This window comes from Rhinichthys klamathensis, unplaced genomic scaffold, assembly GCF_029890125.1.
Source record: "Rhinichthys klamathensis goyatoka isolate OS25496 unplaced genomic scaffold, OSU_Roscu_1.1 h1tg000064l_1, whole genome shotgun sequence".
In the NCBI taxonomy this organism is placed as follows: Eukaryota; Metazoa; Chordata; class Actinopteri; order Cypriniformes; family Leuciscidae; genus Rhinichthys; species Rhinichthys klamathensis.
The window spans coordinates 4,496,485-4,512,918 of record NW_026606607.1 but is presented as its reverse complement, the minus strand read 5'-3'; the positions used below and the strand labels follow the sequence as shown (position 1 = coordinate 4,512,918).

At 38.7% G+C, this 16,434-nt stretch overlaps 1 protein-coding gene across 2 annotated transcripts in view; it reads left to right on the top strand.

Annotated features, from left to right (window-relative positions):
* The first annotated feature begins 548 nt into the window (after positions 1–548).
* plod2 (procollagen-lysine, 2-oxoglutarate 5-dioxygenase 2) overlaps positions 549–16,434 on the top strand; it is a 45,967-nt gene continuing 30,081 nt past the window's right edge. For both annotated transcript variants that reach the window (XM_056249914.1, XM_056249913.1), the window contains exons 1-2: positions 549–839; positions 16,030–16,121. In XM_056249914.1, the coding sequence (XP_056105889.1) occupies positions 749–839; positions 16,030–16,121 (183 nt within the window). In that variant the 5' untranslated portion in view covers positions 549–748. The remainder of the gene's footprint in view (positions 840–16,029; positions 16,122–16,434) is intronic.

Here is a 16,434-nt window from a genome sequence, read left to right as displayed (position 1 = left end):
AGACACTTTTTACAGAAAATATTATATTGTCATGGTATAACATCTTGTGACCCATGAGAATGTGTATTAATAAAATAATTACAAATATAACCATTTGAAAAAAGCAGGAACAAAATAATGACTTTGGACACATGTAGCCTACCTGATTATAGAATCACCCATATGCACTCTGTAAAAATGCCTTTATTTTATTCTAACATCATTTTAACTTGTCACAATGTTTTCTATTTTGCCATTTCTTTACATTTTTAAAGTTTTAACTTCGTTTTATTCATCTACTAATTTCAAAGTGGTCAACAAGTGATCTTCACTATAGATCTCTAACACTTAAAAAATAAGAGCAAGTTTTCACTTTTAGTGTGCTGTATTTTTATTATTATTATTTTATTATTTTACAGTGGAAGCAGCGTGACTCCGGGTGTGAATTAGGGCGGTGCAGGGGGGGCATTATTTGAGCTCGCGTTTGAGGACTGCAGGAGGGAGGAGGGGTGCTCAAACACAGCTGGACTTGTTCAATCACACACGCTCCTGTCACCCTGTCCGGGGAACATCACACTCAGCTCGTTCTTGAGGGACTAATCAACACGTGTATCGCTACTGCTTTCCATTTGAAATGACTTTACATGTTTGAGAAATGTTTTATTAGCTACTGACCCCAGGACTTCTCGGACTGACCAGCAGCAAAGCTAAACAAAACTTCGCAAACTTGCTCGTCCACGCTGTCTCTGAGGACTTCACCCAAGCGACGATGGAGCATGTCTTTTGCGCGTTCGTTTTGGTGCTGATGTCCTGTGTTCATTATTCCCTGAGCATGGAGAGGAATAAGGATATTCCAACAGGTAAGCGAGCCCGTTATATTGGGAGCGCGCTTTGCTGTGACACTGAATGCGACGCAACTAGAATTAGAACTAGAATTAAGCTTCCTCTAAACTTCTTAAACGATGATCTGAACAATAAACTCATGTGATGGTAACTCTAATTATCAATGACAACCTTAAATCATTATAATCTGATTATGCCCCTTTAAAGATAGTCACATGGTGAAGTTGTAACAAGGGAACATTTTAAGTCACCCAATGTGTGTGTGTGTGTGGTCCTGGTAAATCCTACGTTATTTGGACAAAATGTTCCCTAATCCTTGTCGTTGTGGGAACCTTTTTTGGTTTTGGTACCCATGAGCAAAAACAGCTTATAAATCATAAGTGATGTTTTTATTTTATTTATATATATATATATATATATATATATATATATATATATATATATATATATATATATATAATACTGCAGAAAGCTTTCTGTGATGGGTTTAGGGGATATAATTTACAGTTTGTACAGTATTAAAAAAACATTATGTCTATGGAATGTCCCCATAAAACAGGAAACCATGACAGGGTTCCTCATATAGCCAAAGTATGTGACAATATTCCGGTAAGGCTGGAATTTCTTGTAGCCAAGATTTTAATGTTTGTGCCTATACAGAAAATGATTTTCAAAAATAACTCACCATGAGAAGTATTCACTGGAGAAAAGAAAGTCTGAGAACTATAGCCTCAGTCTCCACTACAGAACACCTTGCTTCTTGGTGGGACGTGAGGGATGTCAGGTAGACCTTTTTTTCCACACATTCGTGTTGTGAGGGAATGTGTGTGTGAGATATATAACACTGGTCTGTTCAAACTACAAGCCTGAGAGTGTAGTTGTCTAGTGCAATCACTACACTGTTATAAAATTGCAAAGCACACAGTTAATGCACACAATAATGAGTCAAGCATTACTTTCAAGCACAAACAAGTTTTTTAATTACTTTCTGGATTCCATTAGGTTGTACTGTAATTTGTTTGCAATAGTAAAACATTTACAGCATAAAAACGTGTATAAATAATTAAAACGTCTCTATGTTGCCTGTGCACTTTTTAGTTACTGTACAGGAATACAAAGTGGCTCTGTTGAGTTTTAACAAGCCTAGTCAGAGGGAAATATATGACCCATACAGTTTTCATTCATTTCCATGCAACAGAAATGTGGCAATCTTTGAACTTGACTGTCCTAGAGCTTCATTTATATTGCATGCACAAGGCGATAAGCCTAACGTATCTATCAACCCAACTTTGAGACAAAGTGCTGTGTGCTTAAGAGCGCAATTTATTGCTTAAATCAATGTCAAGTATTTTAGAAAACAACCCTGTGTGCTCTGGATCTGATTAAATGCTCTTAATTGGGCCTGTAGACTAAAGTCAATTAGGTTTTATTAATGCATTTATAGGCAATGGAAATTACATGTAGGTCAAGTTCTGGACAAATGTGTCATAACTTTATTGTAAGCTTTACTAAATAACATCACATCTACAAAGCATCTTTCTAGAAAGGTCACTGCGTAAAACTTTCCACGAGCAAATACCCCAAAGTGGAGCCATATGTCACATTCGAGTATTGTACGACTGTGATTTCACAGGGCAAAGGTGTGAATATTTCATGTGAATATGTATAGGCTATCTGCTGAGAACGTTTGTAACATCTGCCGTTTAGTATAACACAACTAAAGTACTGTTTTCAAGGAGTCAATCTTCTGTTTCACATTTGAAGCCTTTGTAAGGTGTTTCTGTACAAGTCAATGAGCCTTGTCACTCGCCAAAAGTGCTGTTTCCATATCCCATGTCATTGCGAAAAATTAGCTTTTTTTCCCCTTTCCCCTACTCTTTTCATTTTCTAGCAAAATAAATCTGCTCCCAGTTCACATATTTATTACATTTATTTCCTTTTATTACTCCAACTGTAAGGCTGTTCCTCTAATCTTGAACTGTTTCGATCTTTTGGTCTTTCCATTTAAATTATATTCCTTGATAATCAATCAAATAGCCCTGCTTACAAAAACCTGCCTTAGATTGTTTGCTGGTCTTAGCTAAGATTGTCTCCCAGTCTGATTTGCTAAAAAGAGCCCAAATCTCTTTAAAATCACCCAAAAGACCAGGCCAGGGCCATGAAACAAGTTTAGGCTGGTCTAAGAGGGGACGGAGACGGCTCTCTTGATCAAATGTGTTTGTACATATTTAGGCTCCTCTATTTGGTTGAATAGTGGATGATATTTCATATTAACAAATTTTTTTTATATATAAAGCGTGCATTATTCATTATGGACAACACCATGTGTGACCCATTTTACGTCCATAATCAGAAACATGCGTGGAACCAGAAAAAGTGTAGGGTGGGACTTGGTTTTATCCATCAGAAATTGATAGGATTGTAAGAAGTCACATGGAAGTCATATAGTTGAAGGGGAGGGGCTGAAAAAGAAGAGGGCTTGATGACATCACCCAAAGGAAAGTTGTTTAAAAGCAAAGCAAGTTTACAAAAAAATAATAATTTGGTTTTGTGACATCCACAGATGAATCACACAAAATTAGACCATTGACATGCATTAAAAAATGTACATTTTGACCATGTGGACTTTAAACTGTACCACGTTTCGTAAGCTGTCGGTTAAACAACTGCACTGACACATACCGACCTCAAGAAATCCGGCTGTAAATTTCCAAATTTAAAGTGCACAGCAGATTAAAATCTAAATTGGTCTCTTAATTGCCCCCGATTTGAGTTTTTTCCGTACCTTTGCACACAGTAATTAAGCTACAGTCATTAACAGTTACTGGTAGATGACGCATGCTATCCTAAACGCAGGGGAAGATATAGAAAGAAAACTACATGGCTTATGTAGCAGAAAGAGAGTGAACGGCACAGGAAATCTCTAGGCCTAGTGTTTGCGGCATGACATCACCCCAGTCTGAAAACCCATCCGTCAGCCTGCGTAGCCCAGAAACTCAAAACGTTTAAATGACCTAGCGTCATCTCTACTCAAATGCCTGTGGGTGAGCTATCACCTTCTGTGAGTTTTCAATGTCCACCCACGTTTAGCCCTCTGTGAACCCTTCACAATGAAATACTGCCCTGTGAGTTGAACTGTAGTGTGAGATTTACGACTTCTGAGTCCCAGTAAAAGAGAACATATAGGCTAGTCCATAGTGTTGACTGCTGGACCTGGCAGCACAAGCCTGTAATTGGTCTTGTGCAACTTGGTGTCAGTCAACCACACTCTTGATTAAAGAAGTATGGTTTTGTAAAAGCAGTTTAGATGGATGTCTGCTGTGTTTGACAAATCGTTAAATGACTGTCCGAGCCAAAAGACACATAAACAGAAATACAGTTGTATCGTCAAATTTAAACATTGTGCCACAACCTTGTGGTCTCTAGTCTCGGTTTTTACTTTTTCTCTGATCAAGTTTTGCAGGCAGCTGCTCAGATTTGGCAGAAATGACCATTTCTGTCCCTGTGACTTTTATTTGATGAACTATGAGCTCTGAGGGACACTTCAGCATGTCTGTTCCAGTAGACAACACAGAAGACATCAGCCTTCAGCAGACTATTACAGTAAAATACATTACTATATTGTAAATATTTCGACAAGAGTTTTATTCTTTACACAATAACTCTCAGAATTTTTTTTGCAACACCTTTACCCTTAGGGGTACAACAGGAAATTGTTGTTCCTTATTTACCCATTAAAGTTCATAGAAGTACCTTAGGGTACATATTTGTACTAAAATGCACCTTTTAGGGGTAGATAAGGTACAATGTTTTCCTATTAAGGATACTGCCCCAGTGAAAAGTTGTTATACCCCTAAAGCTGCAATTTTTGGACATTTTCTCTGACAGTGCACGGACTGTGTACAGGTCATCTGGCCAAGAACCATTTTTCTAAGGTGAAAACACACAGAATGTTCTTCGGAGGGGTTTATTATATTATGGTCACTAGAGCAGGCTTGTTGCCTCCTTCAATGGAAGTCTGTGGGATTTTACACCCGCTTTATCCATTAAATCGTAATTAATAGCATGCACACCCAGGGTCGGCCTGTGGCATAGGCGGAATAGGCAAATGCTAGGGGTGCCGCCCATCCATAGGGTTGCCCACACTGTATGCCATCAAAGTACTGTGGGAGCTTTTTCGAAATCATACAGAGCCGTCTGCTTTCTAATCACTCTCGCGATAATTTGATGTCATACACCAATCGGTCTGCGCAGTGCCATTTCAAGTCGAACACACCTACTACAAACTTCAATTACCTGATTGTTACAGATGGCCACACTCACTTGATAAATTAGCATTAGCCTGCCATAGATAGGAAGAAGAAGAGAAGAGGAAGAAAAAGAGAGATAAAGGCAGGGGTAATGTGATGTATTGAAAGAACATTTTATCTAATTGCATAGTAGTCAGACGATGATGTTGGTTGTTTTGAAAAAGCTAGCTATCTAGCTAGAGTTAACGTCAGTTATTTTTACCTTAAAATAGCAACATTTTATGTAAAATTCACTTTTAAAAAGATCTACATTTCTCGGTTTCAGTTATGGTGACAAGTTGACAACATGCAAAATGTGCCATAAGACAAACACTTTTACAAATAATTTTGAAAATGAAACAGTATGGTAAAGAATTGGTCAATGATTACATCATGTTTTGTGCTTGAAAGCTAATTACTCTTGCTATTTGTGTTTAGACTATAATGTGGCTCAAATGCTTTTTTTGTATAGGTTTCGCCATTATCAGCTTAAAATGATTATATATATATATATACGGTATAGGCTATATATACTGTAACACCCAATGGTCACATATACACCAGTATTTATGCAGTTTGAACACAATGATCAGTGGTGGAATTGGCTGTGATGCAAGGGGCACCGGGTAAAATCTTGCCTAGGGCAGCAACTTGGTCAGGGCTGGCCCTGTGCACATCTCCTTAAAAAGCCATTAATTTTTGTAGGTATATCATATCCATTCCATGTAGTGCGAAATGGGTTTCTCATCAAAGTTTGAGCAAACCCCTAACAATATGTGTCTATTAATGTGTGGAGCGAGTGGAACAGTGTGGTAGGGGTGTAACAGTACACAGAAGTCACAGTTTGGTATGTACCTCGGATTTGGAGTCACAGTTTGATATGAGTTCGGTACAATAGCAAAAAATTGTCACACTTTAGTTTAAGGTCCAATTCTCACTATTAACTGTGACTTTTGCCTTAATAAACCCGTAATTATTGCTTATTAATAGTAAGTAAGGTAGTTGTTAAGTTTAGGTATTGGGTAGGATAAAGGGATGTAGATAAAGGTCATGCAAAATAAGACATTAATATGTGCTTTATAAGTACTAATAAACAGCCAATGTCCTATTAATAGGCATGCTAATTAGCAACTAGTTAATAGTGAGAATTGGACCCTAAACTAAAGTGTTACCAGAAAAAGAAATGCTAGGTTTCTTTTCATTTATTTTGAACAGACAGTAGTGCAAATTACACTTTGTTCCACCTAGTGGCATTTAGTCCCCTCTGAGGTAGTTGGTACAGTACAGTCTCCTTTAGTGTATCAAGCACTAAGCAGAAAACCGAGTGTACTCTTGTGTAGCCCCTCAGCTCTAAGCGGGACTCGAACTCGGCCCCATCCACATGGGAGGCAGGCGCTCTAACAAGGAGGCTAAAGACTGTAGTCTCGTCTAGAGCACCTCTTGAGATTAGGGGAGTGAGGTTTACATGCACAGCTCACACTGGCCTACGTCTGTTACACTCACCTCGCCAAACCTCACTCCCATCCGGGTCATGGCACCACCTGTAGCCCCTCCAGTTCGAACTGCTCACTCTAAGCGGGACTCGAACCTGGGCCCATCCGCATGAGAGGCGGGCGCTCTAACAAGTAGGCTAAAGTTTGGGACGAATACATGTACCGTCACACCCATACATTGTGGGCATTTTCAATTAATTCCTATGAGAGCCAAGCATAATGCTCACATGTTGGATCTTTTGAACGTAGAAAGCGTTAGGAATGGTTAAGTCCAAAAGTTGAGAAAGCGGGACTTTATACAAATGAGGAGCTGGACGGCAGCAAGTCGCAGTGAGGTGCAGGTAGTGACGTCTGTCTTGGTTTACAACTATATTTTTCAAATGCAGTTTGGATGCTAATGTGACTAGACTAGTTGGGTTAACATAAGTGTATCAATTTGTTTAAATAGATTGATTTAATTTTGAGCAGCCCTCAACAGACAGGCACAGAAAAGGCTGAAGAATACTTCAGTTATGACAGTTTTGAATACTAAGTATGCTTACAGTGGAACTCTAAGAATGAGCAGTGATGCTTGCCTTCGTAGTTCATATCCTTATCCAACTCTTATAACTGTGTGCGGTCTTCAATCTCTAGGTTACGAGGGTTTCCAGAATCAAACAGAAGCTGTTCCTCTGTTTGGCTTGTTTAATTGCTCTGGCCAACAGCAACTCCATGGTAACACTCAACTCAGCTCAGCACAAGGAAGTGATCACAGTAATTGCGAGCTTTAGGTCACGGCAGGCGCAATTTTGGTGATGTTAACCAAATATCCTCCTTCTTTTTCTCTGTTCTTTATATTTGGGATTGTTTTTCCAGCCAAGGAAAAAATAAATAAGAGTTACTGGGAAGTTAAAGCCCCAACCGAAATATTGTGGCCGAGCCCATGTTAAACCAGATGCTGCTGATGTCATTCAATGTTCCATTCTAGAGGCAATTACAGCTGCTTTGGAAGGGGTGCATTTGAAGCACAACTCCCTCTGCCACTAGTGTACTACAAGATTCTCGGGTTATAGACACGGGGGCATGTTTAAACAATCAAGGAAAATTTCCAGGCCCCAAGAGAGAAAGTTTTTCTATATAAGTTGCGAACAGCTGAAACAATGTCTGTCTACAATCCCCCCACCACCCGTTTCCCCTAGTTGGTTTTGCACCCAGCCTTCAAATTTGGTTTCTGGTCCCTAAGTGATAACACGTTTGGCAGTCACCTGACTACAGACAGAGATTTAGAGCATTTTGGAATATCAGCATGTCTGTGTTTATAGATAAGTATCTAGTTGTTGAGTCACAGCTACCTGTGGTTACATTAAAATTCTTCAGATCCGATTCCGTTTTTTTCTTGCAGTGTAATGAGGTGTAAGTCTGACCTCTAGACATTTGTGTGTATATGTGTTCTGGCAGTTGATTCTGGTGATTTTGGTTGAGTTTGAACTAACATGCTCATGTTAAGCGGGCAGAACAGGGTGCTCCCTACACCAATTCGGAAGTGCTGGTCTGTTGGAGAAACATAGTGACATACGATGAATGAATAAATGAATGGGTGATGTGGTAAAGTCTGGCTGTTGAGGGATCAGACTGCCTAATGAGGTCAGTTATATGACTCAGTAGTGTTTCCCAGAACTGCCTGAAGTGAGATCACCTCTGTTAGCCTCCATTTTATTTGCTGCCATAACACAGTGTTCTTTTTAAAACTGGCTTCATGTTAAGAAATAGATTTAGCTAATGTTAGTAATTTGAATAATTTTATAGCAGAAATAAAAAAATATATATTAATTTTCTATTTTTAGTAATTTTGATTCAAATTATAATAAAAAAAAAGATTTTCCACACAATTTTTTTCAGACCAATGCGCACAAAGTGCAAATATTATTGGTTGGCCAGTTTTGTGTGACGGAATAGAGATTAGAACATCTCTATAGGAAAAAAAAATATGTTGCATTGATGGTATGCAAATGGCTGTGTTGCTTTGAATAGATGCAATCAGACTGCAGAATTATTGCAGTTGATGGGCTAAAAAACTTTATCTTTTATGATAACATTATCATTTACTTTTACAAAAACCCATGTATAGTGCAACAATTGTAAGGACTCAGTAATTCTCCAGTCCTCAGTGTCTTAGTTGGGATACAATCGACTACTGTTGTTTTAGAATTCCAAATCCTCAACTCTTGAGCCCACCATTATTGCACCCTCTTGAGAAGAATAATGTTGACTTTGTAGTGCAAGTAAATATTAGTATTAATTTATAAAATATTCCCCTGGTTTCACAGACAAGGCTTAAGCCTTGTCCTAGACTAAAATGCATGTTTTAACTGAAAGCAACTTGCACTTGCATATCTTAAAATATTTCAGTGCCATTGTTTTGTCTCAAGATGCACACCAGTATTGTTTTTTTTTTCTAACGGACATTTATAAAAGCTACTTAAATGTCCTATATTTGAACTAAGGCCTAATCCTGGCTTAATCTAAGCCATGTCTGTGAAACCAGGCCATTTATTTATAAAAAAAAAAAAAAAACAATATAAAGTCCTATTCTACAATTTTACTCTACTATTTTTTAAAGAAGGTTTGTACAAGTTAACTTTCATTTTTAATAGACACATTTTTCTTTGTATTTCTGAATGGTGATATGCATTTATTCTACATCATTTGCAACATTATTCATTTGCTTTTAGAATAAGGCCTGTAAAACATGGCCAAATTCGCCAAAACTCTGCTCTTATAGCGTTGCACAACCACCTCACAAATAAGCATTTTATATCATTCATGGCATCAGTAATTCATCAAACAATGATAAAATGATGGAGAAGAGCACCATTACCAGAATTAATGCAGATGCGCTGTGTAGTCACGAACTTTCAGCATTTTAAAGAGCCCATTCAAGTGCCTGGAGTGATAACGCACAGTTCCAGATAAATAAGTAGACTGTGTTATCTTCCATAACCAAGCAATCAGAACCAGCTTACCAGATGGGCAATAACACCATGCAAGTACAATTCATTCTTAGTTCATTCCCCCAGTATGATTTACCCACCTGATGTATGTCGAGCCACCAGAGAGCTGACCGAAAAAGTGTGAAAGGCCATGTTATTGTAGACTGAGAGCTTACTTAAACATACCGTCTCCAGAGCCTCAAGCATTACTTGGAAGATAAGCTGAGAGGGCCACAGAGAAAACAAAGTGTGTTCTCTAGTTTCCCAGTCATTTTGTTGAGAAATGCTTACTTTAAGGGGCATTATTTTGCTTTATCTTGGACTCTGACTGTCCCACTGAGACTTAATTGTTCTTTGTGGTAGAAGTTCTGAGCGTATTACGGTGCCCTTCCAGTGCATTGTGAAAGTTTACACAGACAGCCCTGGACTGTGTGAGCAGGAAAACTTTTAAAGCACCACACAGAGAAATGAAACAGCTAGCCTGTCTCAAGCAGCATTCCTCTGGACCTCAGCAGTTCACACTGATCTGTCAAACACTGTCTCCTCAAGTCAGCCCAGACTATGTACTACATTCAAAATAGCCATCTTTTAAAAGCCCACACCGCTTTTTTCCGCAAATTTTTTTTGCTCTAAAAACAGTGTTCCTACATCAAGGAGCGGAAAATGAAATTCTTTGGAGTGTTGGACAGTGACCTCTCTGTCTGCACTGAATGTCTGCCTGCACTACATTATCTGTGGACTCCATTAACACACATTATTGCCCGTACAGGGTGCATGCACTCCCATAATATGATTCTTCTGGTTTTGCAATTCTTACTGTTTTACATGTAGGCTAAATGAATCATGGAAAATACATCTCGATCGAGTGCATTATTGCAGCTGCTTTAAGTGCTATATTTAAGTGCGGTCGCCCTACAGGTTGGAAGCGGAATTGTCCATTACTGCTGTCGTAAATAATTTAGCCCACCGCTTCCTACTGTCGCACGCGCACGCACATGCTCTCTGTTTATCCAGCACCGGCTTTGGAATCATGATGACAATTCAAAAGCTACCCGGCTGCTAGGTATCTTACATGTAGTTGTAGTCTACTGTCGAGTACGCTCCACCTATCGGCAATTGAAACGCTTGCCGTAAAGCAAGTCAAATGTGTAGTTTTCTTATGTCTCATTCGGACTACAGAACACACCAAAAAAACGAAGCAGACATGCGCTAAAAAACGGCCCGACGTTGCCCGACGGCTGACCATCGGCTTGGTGTGTCCCTGCCTTTATGCGAAATCTGTAAAAATGTACCTCATGCAGTTAATTCCCTGTTGAAATTACTGGATTTCAATCATGAAAATTAGCTGAACAACGGTTAATGTGAAACACCTTAAGTATTAAATGTAGGTGCATAACTCTTCTTAAACTGTCACAACCAATACCTCAAGTCATTTGATTAATGATGCTATTGCTTTTCTAATTGATCAAACTTTCAGTTTTTGCCTGGCCAATAAGCAACCATCCAGGGGTGTGTTTCCCGTACAACGACATAACTCGCTGCTTAACTACCATAGTATGATGCATCGTTGAAGAAATCAACTAGTCACGACTGTTTCCCGAAACCATATTGTCGCAAAGTCGTGTTCAACCACATTGGTTTACGACGTCACGCGCACGTGGTGGAGTAATAACTTATTTTAATGAAACTGTTTAAGATCGAATTAATGCTAGATCTTTTGATATAAATTACAGACATGCATCTGAGGAATATTTCAAATTTTTCTCAGTTATATCTGGAAATAAAATCTCTTTATTTCCAGATTTAATCATAGGCTCCTTTTTACATAGTAGAGCACATTCGCACATGCGCAGTCTTCAAAAACGGTGCTTTAAAAATCTTGACAAACTCAAGACGTAAATGGCATTTGTATGTATTCTAAATAAAAGACACAGGTTGTACTGAATATCAGCTTGCTTATTTTGCTCAAGATACGGATTTATTAAGTCCACATGTCATGCAATCTAGAAACTATGCTTTTAACCACAGCTCGAGAGCTGTCGTTCCGAACACACAACTTTGCGATGCTGTTTGTGAATGTTCGTTGGAACGATGGTTTCAGGAAACATCGACTTTTTGAACTATGCTGATAACGATGGAACTTGCGACCATATTTGGCCAACGATGCTTTCGAGAAACGCACCCCAGAACAACCTAGCAACAACTAAGAAACATCCTGTCAACCACCCACACTGTAAAAAAGTGATTAGTTGACTTAAAAAAGGAAACCCATTGCCTTAAAATTATTAAGTAAATAAATTTCATGCAAAATAAAAAGTCATGTGTGAAAACATTTAATCAAGAATTTTAAGGCAACGGGTTTCCTCACTTTTTTAAGTTAAGTTAACTGGTCACTTTTTTACTGAAGAACCTATAGCAACCACCTAGCACAGGAATGGAAAACTTTGGTCCTGGAGTGCCACTGTCCTGCAGAGTTTAGCTCCAACACTAATCAAACACACCAGAACAAGTTAATCAACATCTTTAGGATTACTAGAAAGCTACAGGCAGGTGAGTTTTATCATTATTGGAGCAAAACTCTGCAGGACAGTGGCCCTCCAGGTCAGGACCAAAGTTGCCCATCCTTGATCTAACAGTACCCAATCAACCACCTAGAACCCTCATTGTAATTGTCATTGTAAAATCAATTACTCTAAACACCTTAACAACAGCAGTAGAAATGGTACAAGAAGACACATCTTCCTGTGAAATCTTGTATTTGAGCTGAGTGGAATGTTTAAGTCACCTGCTTATCTTCATATCATTGCAGACAGAGCTGTTCGACCATTACGGCAGAAGCTGTGCGTCATCACATACTTGTTGTGTGTACTGTTTATGTATAGACATGGCAACTGATTGTCTCTAAGTTTGGTGAGCTGGGCTTGTAATCCAGCCCTCAATCTCTCTAGCATGGCACACAGAAAGACAGTGGCTAGCGTACGCATTGTCGGCTACTGAGGTCATTTGTTTATTGCTGTTGTCTTAAAAGGACAGGGGAATGTTAGGTCACTTGTGGGTCAAAGCAATTGGTTTATTTGTTGGCCTTAGGATAAGACTACAGACAGAGAATGTAACAATCAACCCCCGATCGCCCACCCTCATCTGTTATGCAAATGTTTTGAGACATGCTGGGAAATAGCCTCCAAATAATTTTCTGGTGTGACTTTTCAGATCTGCATAGCCAGAATGAAATAGAGTCAGATAGATATTGTGCTGTGATTGATTATACACAGACATGGATTATTGTAAGTACAAGGAGAAAACATTGAAAGATGAATGCCGGCACAGTCCCAGTGGTGCAATACATTTTTATATTGGCAAAGCATGAAGTATACGTGAATGAAAAACGTTGGCGTATTCTGAAAATAATGACATTTAGATGTCGATTCCAAACTAGACACATAGCTCAGTGTATCTTGGTTAAACAAACAATCATTGATTTATCCATGATTTACAAATCCCACATGAAAATGTTATTTTTCAGTGGTTGATCTCTCAAAGCTCTAAAGATTTTAAGATCTCTTAGATCTTAGACAAAAGTGACACTTCACTGCAACATAACTGAGATAATTCTCATAAAATCCCAGAAGAGAAATCAAAATAGAGACAAAGGAGACATTTGCTGGGATACAGTAAGAATATGTATGGAGTTATAAAATTAATGTGGCCATAATAGCGAAAGTTATTTTATCTTGGAAGAATTTGATACGGAATGTAGCTAGGCTATGAGTTCATATTGAGATTTTGATAGAAGACTTGGCATATTGGCAAATCTAAGCATATCTTTTCTGAAACTAAGCTAAGGAGATGCTGAAGCCCCCTAAAACCTCAAATGCACATCACTATTTGGTCACTATTTGTATTTAATCTTGTTGCTGTCTAGGAGAAACAACTGAGATTTTTTTCTTGCCCATGGGAGTGTACAATGATTAAAGACCCTTCAGATTTTCTTTAACATGACTCATGTTTAAGGCTGACGTAACCACTGAACAAAAACAGCAGTCCAGACAATTTCATTGTATAGATTTCCCCAGCTGTTACTTTAAACTCAAGCTGCTCTCAGAAAGGGGCTTTCTCAGACAATGAGGCTCAATGAGACCTGGACGTTTATGGCGTGACCATCATTACTCTAGTGGCCTTACGTTGGATATAACATTACCGTCTAAGCATCCAGATTAAACATTTACTGCATTTTATAGAACAGCATATAGCTTGTATGTGAGAGGAACCAGGCCTTTCAGTCTGGAACTTAGAAAGGGATCGGAGGGATCATAGTTCAGTTTAAACAAAAAAGCAGCAATGAAGCCTGCTTTGTGATGGTCTCCAGGGCTTTCAGCCTTTTCTTGAGAAGTCCCTACCTATTGTATTGTGTTCTTCAGAATATTTTGGCTCTTTTCTTATACATTGACTCATACTTTATTTATGCTTCCATGGGAGCTGTGCTCTTTTTCTAACTTTTGAGTTCTGACTGTGGAGGAAATTCAGTGGAATTTTCTCTCATTGGCTTTAATATGGTCAAATCTGCTGAAAGTATCACACCCTAATCTACAGCTGAAAAAAATAGTCCAATAGATCTAATAGACCTGTAGAGAGCTATATGTTGTCATTTCCATTCATTTCAATGGCAGTTGAATGGTACACGACCCGCTGGAAATATGTGACCTGGAGGATGCCATCTTTTCTCCGTTTTGGATAAATTGAGCCGTAAAGCCATGTGACTGATCATATTGCAAGCATATGCCTATTTAATGGTGATAAGAGCTAAGAGCCCTAGAATGCACGCCCAACAGCAACAGTGACTAGGGAAAAACTCTCTAAGATTCTTTGGTAAGATGAAGAAAAAACTGCAGGACAAAATACTGCACATTCATCCTGTAGGTAGGCTATTGTTGTTCCAACTTCAATAGATGGGCCGGTTTAAACATCTAACCATGAAATTTTCAGAAGGGCTCAGAAATAGATTATTTTCAGTAAGCTATATTCTTAACGCGTGGAAGTCATTGGATTTTTAATGTCAGTTTGAACCAGATGTTGCAATCGAATTTAATTCAGTATTCTGATTTTGGACTGAAACTTAATATTAAATGAGAAGAAATAGAGATTGAGGCTTGATTTAAGTTCACCTCCTCGCCATCTTGGTTGGAGGCGAGTGGCTAAGGATGTGGTCGATGGCCTTATAGCCGTCAAACTGACGTCATCAGAGAAGGAATACATAGGAATGTATAAGACGTAGTTAATGTTACATTTCCATGCTTTGCTCAGCACATATGGAGCACTAACACTATTCTGAAATTGTACCGTTGAGCCATTTTATGAGGTGAGAAATCCTGTTGCTCCTGCCATAACTTTTTACAGCTGAATGTGTAATAATGTGACCCATTCCGAAATGAATGAGGCACAGGCACTGACCAGTTGTGACTTCTCATTCAACTTGATTTTCACCAGAGATATTTAAAAACCCAACAACGTAGTTCCTACTGTAGAGAGCATTTTAAGTGCAGTTTTTCTTAGTGGTCAAAACGTGAAAGTGACTTGTGAAGACACTATATGGTAACCCAAATAGTTTCTTCTAGTCCAGGTAATTCAACAAAGACAAGTATTGTGCCACCTTTGCTCATGGACACTATATACCTGTTTTTTAAGCCCATCACCTGAACCGCAAATACCATATGACAAAACACTCTGATGTATCTGGATTACTCTGGATCTAGACTTTTGCACTTTTATCATTTGTTTGAATCAGTACAGTTGTAAAACATACACTGTGTTACAGAGTTACAGCTGACGTACACACATCCTTACTCTTAAGTTTGCTTAAGATTTCTCTGGGGCTGTTTTCCAAACCAAGAGATGACGGACGATTGAAGTTACCCAGCCCTTCACACCCCAGTCTGGAATTTATTTTCCCACACTGCTCTACTAGAGGGTCTGTACCTGCTCACTGGCACGTCCAGCGGAAATGTAGTGGGTGCTTAAGAAACTTAAGACCCTCTTCTGCAGCTAACCATCAGCACCACTGTTACCACCATCAGATGTAACACTTGTACACATTATGGAACACATCCTACCAAAACTATTTTAAATCATGGTGATTTTAACTTTACTCTGCATTTATCCTAACAGGAGGAAGGGATGAACTTTGGGAATCAGTTTTGCGAGTGTTGACATAGGTTTGAGGTTTGGTTGTAGTTTGGTTTGGAGTAATACGATACCGTCTACTTCATACTGTAGGCAAAAAGCAACATATATATATATATATTGGAAAGGAGGCTTTTTAGTGAATGGCAGGGTTTGGAAAACCTCATGAATCCTAAATATCTTCAGGCTTTCAAGGAATACAGCCCTGGAATGGTAGTGTTTCTACGTTTAGACACTCTTTATTTCTATCTTTTTTTTTCTCTTGATTATCTTTGTCAGAAAAACTGCTTGTACTTACTGTTGCAACAGAGGAGACGGAAGGCTTCCACCGTTTCATGCAGTCAGCAAACTACTTCAACTTCAATGTGAAGGTAAGATTTATTTCACACTTCATTTATTTCATAAAAAAAATAAAATAAAAAAAAACACAATGCCCCAATGCGAGACCACTGCTTCTCACCTGGGTGCTTAATTTTTAAAGGGTTAGTTCGCCCATTTAAGACATGAAGTTGTATGCAATCCTTACCAGCACTATAGTGCATACACACTGACCCACTCTGTTGTCACCTCCCTGGTCAGAGTTCTGGCCGCTGGAAGTTTTTCAATAAAGTACTCCCGGTTATTTTCCGGGGCCACAAAACTGTGCGTTTTTACGTGAAAAAATGATTTGCGTTTCAAAGCTTG